The sequence below is a fragment of the Zootermopsis nevadensis genome, unplaced genomic scaffold (genome assembly GCF_977971745.1).
Source record: "Zootermopsis nevadensis isolate Lab colony 2312 unplaced genomic scaffold, Znev_1.0 Znev_ptg000004l, whole genome shotgun sequence".
In the NCBI taxonomy this organism is placed as follows: domain Eukaryota; kingdom Metazoa; phylum Arthropoda; class Insecta; order Blattodea; family Termopsidae; genus Zootermopsis; species Zootermopsis nevadensis.
In genome coordinates, this window is record NW_028259136.1 from 6945039 (window position 1) to 6954536 (window position 9498).

At 40.9% G+C, this 9498-nt stretch overlaps 1 protein-coding gene across 15 annotated transcripts in view; it reads right to left on the bottom strand.

Annotated features, from left to right (window-relative positions):
* Positions 1–9498, bottom strand: part of pHCl-1 (pH-sensitive chloride channel 1) — a 48671-nt gene extending 39173 nt beyond the window's left edge. For 2 of the 15 annotated variants that reach the window (XM_087343007.1, XM_022086738.2), the window contains exons 1-3: positions 9169–9495; positions 8434–8517; positions 3650–3738 (exon numbers count right to left, since the gene is read on the bottom strand). In XM_087343007.1, coding sequence (XP_087199133.1) covers positions 3650–3738; positions 8434–8517; positions 9169–9197 — 202 coding nt within the window. In that variant the 5' untranslated portion in view covers positions 9198–9495. Of the gene's footprint in view, positions 1–3649; positions 3739–8433; positions 8518–9168 lie in introns of all 15 variants that reach the window. The other 13 variants (XM_087343011.1, XM_087343010.1, XM_022086734.2 and 10 more) reach the window with 12 other exon arrangements.

The following is a 9498-nucleotide window of genomic DNA, read 5'->3' on the forward strand; positions in this document are numbered from 1 at the left end:
AATTAGGGAATTATAAGTTAGACTTAGTGGCAGTGCAGGAAGTGCGATGGGAGGGGGAGGGCATGATCCCAGTGGACAATTTTACATTTTTCTATGGAAAGGGGAATGACAATCATCAGCTAGGGACGGGTTTTTTTGTTCATAGCAGAATTAGGGCAGCAGTTAAGAGAGTAGAATTTGTTAGTGACAGGTTGTCTTACGTAATTTTGGAAGGACGTTGGTGCGACATCATTGTCCTTAATGTTCATGCCCCAACTGAAGACAAAAGCGATGATATCAAGGATAGCTTTTATGAAGAATTGGAATCAGTATTTGATACATTTGGCAAGTATCACATGAAAATTCTGCTAGGAGATTTCAATGCAAAAATTGGGAGGGAGGATATCTTCAAACCCACAATAGGCAGCGAGAGTCTCCATGCACTTAGTAATGATAACGGTCTTAGAGCAGTAACCTTCGCTACGTCAAAAGATTTAATTGTAAAAAGTACAAAATTTCCACACCGTGATGTTCATAAATACACTTGGACTTCTCCAGATGGCAGAACACACAATCAAATAGATCATGTTTTAGTAGATAAGAGAAGGCAGACAAATGTAATTGATGTGAGATCATTCAGAGGAGCAGATTGCGACACTGATCATTATCTGGTGGTAGCAAAAGTGAGGGAGCGGCTTTCAGTAAGTAGACGAACTAAACAAAATTTTGACACAGAAAGATTTGATTTGAAAAAATTAAGTGAGGGAGAGGCAAAGGAACAATATCAAGTTGAAATTTCGAATAGGTTTCAAATTTTAGAGGCAAATGAGGATAATGAAAGTGTGGACATCAACAGGGAGTGGGAAAATGTCAGAAACTGCATCAAAATTTCAGCAAAAGAGAAACTAGGATACTACAGGAGAAAGCAAAATAAACCGTGGTTTGATGAAGAATGTTCAAAATTAATAGATCGAAGGAAGCAAACAAAATTTCAATGGTTGCAGGACCCAAACAAAACAAATGCGGATAATCTATGTAACGTGAGACGTGAGGCTAGTAGAACCTTTAGGACTAAGAAAAGGGAATACCTGAAGGGCAAAATTGCTGAACTTGAGACAAATAATAAGGAAAAAAACATCAGAGACCTGTACAGAGGCATTAATAACTTTAAGAAAGGATATCAACCCCAGACCAATTTGGTAAAGGATGATAGTGGCAATTTGCTTGCAGATCCAATAAAAATTGTGAATAGGTGGAAAAATTTCTTTAGCGAGCTCTTAAATGTTCATAATACTGGTGATATTAGACAGATTAAAATGCATACAGCTGAACTGTTGGTGCCAGAACCTAGCTTAGATGAAGTGGAACTAGCCATTGGGAAGTTGAAAAGTTATAAATCTCCAGGAATTGACCAGATTCCGGCCGAATTAATTAAAGCAGGTGGCAAAGGGTTGCATATGAGGATCCATAAGCTTATTCAGTTAATTTGGGATAAGGAAGAGATGCCACAACAGTGGAAGGAATCCATAATTATTCCTATTCATAAGAAGGGGGACAAGACTGAGTGTGGTAATTACCGAGGAATATCTCTGCTATCAACCTCATACAAAATTCTATCCAACATTCTTTTGGCAAGGTTAACCCCATATGCGAATGAAATTATTGGGGATCATCAGTGTGGGTTCAGACGAAACAGATCAACGATTGATCAGATCTTTTGCATTCGTCAGATACTAGAGAAAAAATGGGAGTTCGGTGGGACCGTACATCAGTTATTTATAGATTTCAAAAAAGCCTATGACTCTGTGAAGAGAGAAGTGCTATATAATATTCTTATTGAATTTGGTATACCAAAGAAGCTAGTGGGTCTAATAAAAATGTGCTTAAATGAAACCTGTAGCAAAATTCGAGTAGGTAAATATGTATCTGAGACATTCCTCATCAAGAACGGTCTAAAACAAGGAGATGCTTTGTCTCCCTTGCTCTTTAACTTTGCGCTAGAATACGCCATCAGGAAGGTCCAAGGTAGGCAGGAGGGTTTGCAATTGAATGGGACACATCAGCTATTGGCATATGCTGATGATGTTAATTTATTGGGGGACGATATAAATACAATAAAGAGGAACGCAGAAGTTTTACTAGAGGCTGGTAGACAAGTGGGGCTGGAAGTAAATTCAGAAAAAACTAAGTACATGTTAGTATCTCGTCATCAGAAGACAGGCGGGCAAAATTATCTTAGGGTGGCTAATAAATCCTTTGAAAGGGTTACAAAGTTCAAATATTTGGGAACAACAATAACAAATCAAAATGATACTTGTGAGGAAGTTAGGAGGAGACTAAATTCCGGAAATGCTTGCTACTTCTCAGTCCAAAATATTTTGTCTTCCCGTCTGATTTCTAAGAACCTGAAAATTAAAGTATACAAAACAATAATCTTGCCTGTTGTTTTGTATGGGTGCGAAACATGGTCTCTCACTCAGAGGGAGGAACACAGATTGCAGGTGTTTGAGAATCGGGTGTTGAGGAGGATATTTGGGCCTAAGAGGGAAGACGATGGGGCGTGGAGAAAACTGCACAATGACGAGCTTAAAAATCTGTACTGCTCCCCCAGTATTGTGAGGGTGATTAAGTCGAGAAGAGTGAGATGGGCGGGACATGTAGCGCGCATGGATGGGACAAGAGGTGTGCACCGGGTACTGGTTGGGAAACCTGAAGGGAAGAGACCGCTGGGGAGACCTAGACGTAGATGGGAGGATAATCTCAGGCGGGATCTATGGGAGATAGGAGTTGAAGGAAACTGGATTTTGTTGGCCCAGGACAGGGTCCGGTGGAGGGCTTTGGTTAATTCGGTGATGAACCTTCGGGTTCGGTAAGCCATCTAGTTAGTTAGTTAGTTATTCTAATAAAACATAATTTACACTGACCTGGGTTTCTCCTTCCCTCAATTACAAAGAATAATCGGAGTTCTACTTTATTTAAGAAACCAGTTCTTACCGCAAAGAAAACACAAAACTTTGCCATTTGAAAGATCAACTGGATAATGCTGTTAGCGAAATGGTGGCTGTTTATTTTGAGGGAGTCATATGAAACCCACAAAAACACTGAGAAAGACATAAAGAGTTATTGAAATGTCAAAGCAAGTTGTAGAATACACATATTAATCATTGTATTTTAAAGATGTAAGTCTAGCAATATATTTAAACTCAGGAATTGTTGGAATCAGTACAATATTAGACAGGAGCATGGTTTAAAATACGTGACGTTTGGACCAACATGGCACCAACGATAATTTACGACAAAATCATCATCATTAACTTCAAAAAATGAGATTACTGGATCACCGCGAAATTATTTTTTGTTTAATTTGTAGGACAGCATTTGTATCACAATTCAACACGCGAAACATTTGCTCTTGGATTTATACAAAATTAAAAAAAAAAAAGGCAATCTGCCCGAGAAAGACTTGCATTCAGCAACAAATATTGCCATCTCGACCAAGCCCAACTTTTACAGTTCCAGGTCTGGAGACCCGGAGCGTGTTAGCCGATGGCAACATTAATGCAAACCACGTACCAATGTGATGACGCTACGAAACAGAATAACAAAGTTATTGAATTTTACAAAAGAAAGTAAACTCAAATTAAATTAATAGATTTTGAACTCAACTTACCTTGAACTGTTGGACGAAGTCTTTTGTCATATCGGGTGGTCACTAATAGATTGTCCAGAATTTCTTTATCCGACTTGCCTTCTTCAAAACTGAAACAGAAAAGTTATAATTATCAACAGCTCATAAATATAAAATTAGACTGTAGTAGTAATCAGAGACCTTGACCGCACAGTGGATGAAATTTGAATCATTCAAGGCGACTGAATTCAATGAAGTTTTCTCTGACGATCAGACATGTGAGAAAAGAATTCATACGTAGTTTTTCGGAAACCGTCTCTGCCTCCATAATCAGGGTTGAAGTAACAAAGACTTCATACCACAAAGAAGAGATATCAACCCCAGACCAAGACACTGGCATACTCGGACGGCTAAGGGACGATCTCTCACACAACTTACGATATCTCGTTTGATACGATCTCAGGTCTCCACAGCGGCGAGTCCGAAGATGGCCGTCGACTGGGATGTAGCGCCGTGTAGTATGCCAGAAGTTTACCAAAGTTCCAGAGGCCCATACTGCCTCCATCATCGCAGCATCATTATCGGCGAACTTCTACCATACTACATGGGGGCTACAACCTTAAATATCTCCTTTGACGACTGAAAAATGTCACTGAATGATTGAGCGATTCTAGGATTATTTTACGACTCCTTCCAATCCATTATGCATCGTCGAATGCCACAGTAATTATGTAAATGAATAACTAAAAATAATTTGGAAGAAAAAGGTAGTGGTCTATTTCAAAGTACAATGCAAATAAGTTGTTGGAGTGTATAACTAATCAGGAAAGCCAGCAACTGAACAAAGATTTGAACAAGAAGCCTCCAGAATACGAACCAGGAGTACTAACCACTCCTTCTACATCCTTACCAGTTCATTAATGATCCTATAATCAGACGCGAAACAGCCTGAGCCATTGTCAGCGTCCTTGAAGAGAATGCGATCAAAGCTAAAAGGCCAATTATGGCTAATTACCTTACTTTAATTTATAATATGTGGCACGAGAGTTCTGTTAACTACCAGCGCGTGCGTGAAATACACCACAAACTGCGCAGCGCGGCGAAGCCAATGAAAGAAACGTTTGTCCTTTCCTTGTGGCAGCTAACAAATAGAAAAGTTGCCCGCAGTTCCAAAATCCAGCACGCAAATAGTTAATCAATCACGTTCTCACAAGTACAGAGTTCGGCCTTCATAATGTTTACGCACAGAATAATTATCGAGGTAAAAGCGAGATCGCGGGTTACACTCTTGTCTAGGGATCGTCCACACATTCAGACCTCGGCCAGAAGACCGGCAATCCTAAGGTTTCCCGGCTTTCCTCAAACCCTCCAACACACGCTAATACTTTTAAAATTACGTCACAACCACTTCGGCAAATATTTTTCCAATAATATTCATTAATCATCCCATCATTCTTCGCTATTTTGTCTGAACTACTAACCGCGAAGACAAATAAACCACAAATAAAAAAGTTGTCAGTGGAACCACGGTTCCGGAGAATTAGACGTAAATACGTCTTTACGGAAAGGAAGTTTATATATTGGCTTTATTCTAAATATTTCCTTTATACATGCTTTACAATTGAGTCAAGTTTGATTAAAACATTGCTTATTTAACTTGAATTAGTTACGCTTAAGATGGGTCTGTGGTAGATGAATGTAATGTAAAGTAATGTAACGTTTCCTAGGTAACAACAATGCCGAGTAAACACGACGTTTTCTAGGTAACCAGGTTACACTTTTTCATTTCCCTTTTTCGTAACACTTTTTGCCGAATAACACTGACCCTTCCATATAGACGTATTTACGTCAAAATAAATCACAGCATACAGGCCCGGCAGTACCCAGCTTCAAGCTCCGGCCGCCTTTAGACCTTGAAAATCACAATTTTAAGTCGAATAGCAGGAGAATTGATGGGACGAGATCGCACTGGGTTCGGCGAAGAAAAGCTCTACAGGGACTTTCTAAGTCTTCGGTCACGCGTGGAGCCCGTCACATAACTGAGTTGTCAAAGCTGCTGATGTATCTGGACACAAAATGCTATAACCGAACGATCTGTGCAGGGAGTGGGGGGGAAGACTCCATTCGAATTTCCGATGGCTTACCGACGATTCTAAGATGTTCGTGGTTTTCATCCGTCTCTTTGGCGAACAACTTCAAATGGGCCACGGAATTTTCCTTCCAAATCCTTATCTACTCACAGTTTATAAATACCTTATCTGAAACAGCATAATTTCTTAAGTGATCGTCTCTTTGAATATAAGCAGTGAGTTGTTTAACGAGCAGATCCGCACTGTTTTCCTTCAGAGATTAAAGTTTTAAAGACTTTGGCAAAATTCATGTTGACTTTGGCAACGGCGCCTGGTCTATATGCAAACGAGATGAAAGTCATAACGAGAACAGCGAACTATAAACGTTCGGATTATAAAAGGAATTTACAGCTACTTAACGAAGGAATTAAACACAACAAATTATGAAATTTATACAGAATTAAGGGGACCAACTGTAAAACCCGTGTTCTTCTAAAGATCATCTTAACAGTCCAATTCAAAATTCTCCGTTGCCAACTAAATGGGCGAAGAACTTTGGGGATATCACATAAACCACGGGATGAGACCGTAACAAGGCAGCTAAGCCTCAGACGTGGAAAGCCGATGATTCATTATTTTCACTGCGTTTTGCCCACTGACAGTGCAGCGCTGGGTCATTCACGTGTTGTTAACGTGACCCCACGGGTAACATCTCAGGTCTCACGGTTTCAAATGTGAGGATGGCTGTCTTCTGAGTTGTTGGACCGCTGTCTGGAAGAAGTTCATCGACGTCTCAGAGGTTCTTGCTGCCTCCATCATCAGGGTCGGCAAACGTGTACCAGACTACAAGGAACAACAGCCCAGAAGACTTCGTTTACAATGAAGTTGGTTTTGGGCATGACAGACTATCCTGTGTTTGGTTACGTATTTAAAGACGCTGTATCAATTAATTTGGTATCTAAACCGGTGACATTTACCGCAGAGTACATACTCACTTCAAATTCCACGCGCCAAATAATACGTATGCATGTGGTTAGTCTACTGGGAGATGTCATTCTATTCAGAAACACGAATCGACCCAATTTATATATCCCCAGATGACGGCACGATAACCACACAATTTCCACTTCAAATTATGTCATTTTAAAATGAGAGGAGAAATGTCTGCCTATTTGTTCCTTTGTTTTGCAGTGTTATGGTAAATAAAACATTCCGGTTCAATTATCAGTATCTTGACCTAAAGTGTTTTCGTGGTTCTCCTTAGTAACTCCAGAAAATACCTTTAAATAAGCTAACGTAATAGCCACGGTGGTCTAGCGGTTAGAACGCTGGGGTCTCGGGTTCGATTCCCGGCGGTGCCCGAATTTATAACTTGTGTTGGGCAAGGCCGTGGTCTAGGCAACACGGAGTTTTCCTCCGGGGGCTTCCCCGGTTTCTCCGTGGCATTCACACACAGAAGAAGGCAATGGCAAACCACTTCTGGATCATCTGCCAAGAACGTATATGAACAGGTCCCAGTCCGAGAAAAGGATGGAAGGATCCTGTTCATATGGACCTGTCGTCAGACAGAACACTAAATAATAATAAGATGAGGTGGTCTAGCGGTTAGAACGCTGGCCTTGTAATCCTGGGGTCTCGGGTTCGATTCCCGGCGGTGCCCGAATTTATAACTTGTGTTGGGCAAGGCCGTGGTCTAGGCAACACGGAGTTTTCCTCCGGGGGCTTCCCCGGTTTCTCCGTGGCATTCACACACAGAAGAAGGCAATGGCAAACCACTTCTGGATCATCTGCCAAGAACGTATATGAACAGGTCCCAGTCCGAGAAAAGGATGGAAGGATCCTGTTCATATGGACCTGTCCTCAGACAGAACACTAAATAAAAAAATAATAATAAAGCTAACGTCTCTTAGTCACAACTTAATTATTAGTATCTTCGCATCTCACTAGACAGACTACCGCTGCAGTTCTAACACCGTCTATCGGAAACCCACGAATCAATATTTTTCCAACAGACGCGAGCATTCTAAGTGGAAAACGACACACGTGGCTCAGGAATAAAAAATCAACAACAAAGACACGCCTTTACCCTCTGAAGAGACAGTCGTCCTATCCCAGTGGCGGCTTGCCAATCCGTCTCTCCGGGGCAATGTCCTACTTAAAACATTAACCCAAATATTGTCGTAGTTTAAGTGTGTTTATATCATATATACTTACACATATGCGTGAATATAATATCTTTATCATATGATGGCATATTCGTAGAACATTTTTCTAACGGTGACCGAGGGGGGGGGGGTAGCTTTCAGCTGCAGCCTCGGTCTGCGAGGTACTTCCTTGGTTCGAGGAGTAGGGTGTCGGGGGGACAAGGATCTCTTCGCTAAGACCCTGCATGTAAGATGAAGTTATCTGAACGATTAGAATAAAACTGTCACTCGTCTAAATAAACATTGAAGTTTTCCAACCATTTTAACAAGAGTTCTCCTGCCCTCAATCTTTCATAAAATCGCATATTATTATTCATAAAACAAATTCAAAATTACTTGAAGAAACGTCGGTCTCATTGATGACACTTGCACATGACGATATTGGAATGTACTAAAATTTGTCTGAAAATTTGTTGCAACGTTGCCCCACGAGTCACTACTAACAGAGCCTCTGGTCATCTTGGGACAGAAACAGAGAGACGAGGCCTGTCTCTCCACTGAGCTGTCACGACTCAGAACGAAATTCAGTAACAACAACAACAACAATACTTACAAATCCGATCCGCGGACGTGCCACAGAATGAGCAATATGGCGGCCGCGCGAAGCAGCTCCACAAATAAACCCATCTTAGGACATCTGAAATGAAAGAGAGAGGTCAGTTACAGATTTGTCGATTGAAAAGTCGATTTCAGAGAAAGGGTTAGTGCTTTAATATGTATCAGTGTGCACCTATTTTAATCAGCGTATGTGAAATTATAAAAGAAAGTGGCTTGTGATGTCGCTATAATCAAGGTACAAATATATAATGTAACTAAATAAATAATTGCTTAACCAAGTAACCGACTATATGACTAATCAGAAAATTAACCAATCCAATCCGACAACCGAGTCAGCGAACGAAAGACCCAAGAATGCCAACCCCCCAAACCAAACGACCAACTTATTTAAAGCTTCAATTTGTATATTACAAAGACGTGAAGTTCTAAATGGCTTTGAAATAAATGCGCACTGTAAAATCCCTGCGTCTAAGCACCAAGCTCCACATATTCTAGACGTCACCACGTGGTCTACTTCGCGCTCCGGTCGCTTTATCCCAGGAAAAAATTTCCCCGCACCAATTCAATATGACGGCGGTCTGCACGTGGTAGCATGAAAGCCCCCGCGGTGAACAACCCCAAACCCAAAATTCCGGGTTCATCTGCAAAATGATACAGAAAGAAATACATTTTTCCCAAAAAGATGTACGAACAAATTCAATGAATTCAATAAAGTGAAATCATTACATACGTCAGCATTGGCACTTGGTGAATCAGCATATCTAGTGTTCAGTGTTCAAGATGGCCATCGTTAGCTTCGTGGAACAGTCGAGAGCGGCGAGCAACTGACAAGCGGCCACCAAACTTGCTGCTTCGTGTATATCTTTTTAGGACATCCTGTATATCCCCCACTCTATTCTAAGTCGCGTAAATGCTATTTATCAACTGGAAATAGGCCCATGCGAAGAGTCCTATAAAATTACGAAGGACCTGAAGTCGAGAGCTGTAAAAGAGAGAATATTTCTGACATAATTTCAAGCTACTTCCCATGGAGGGTCTGAGGATATGCACAAGGAATTCA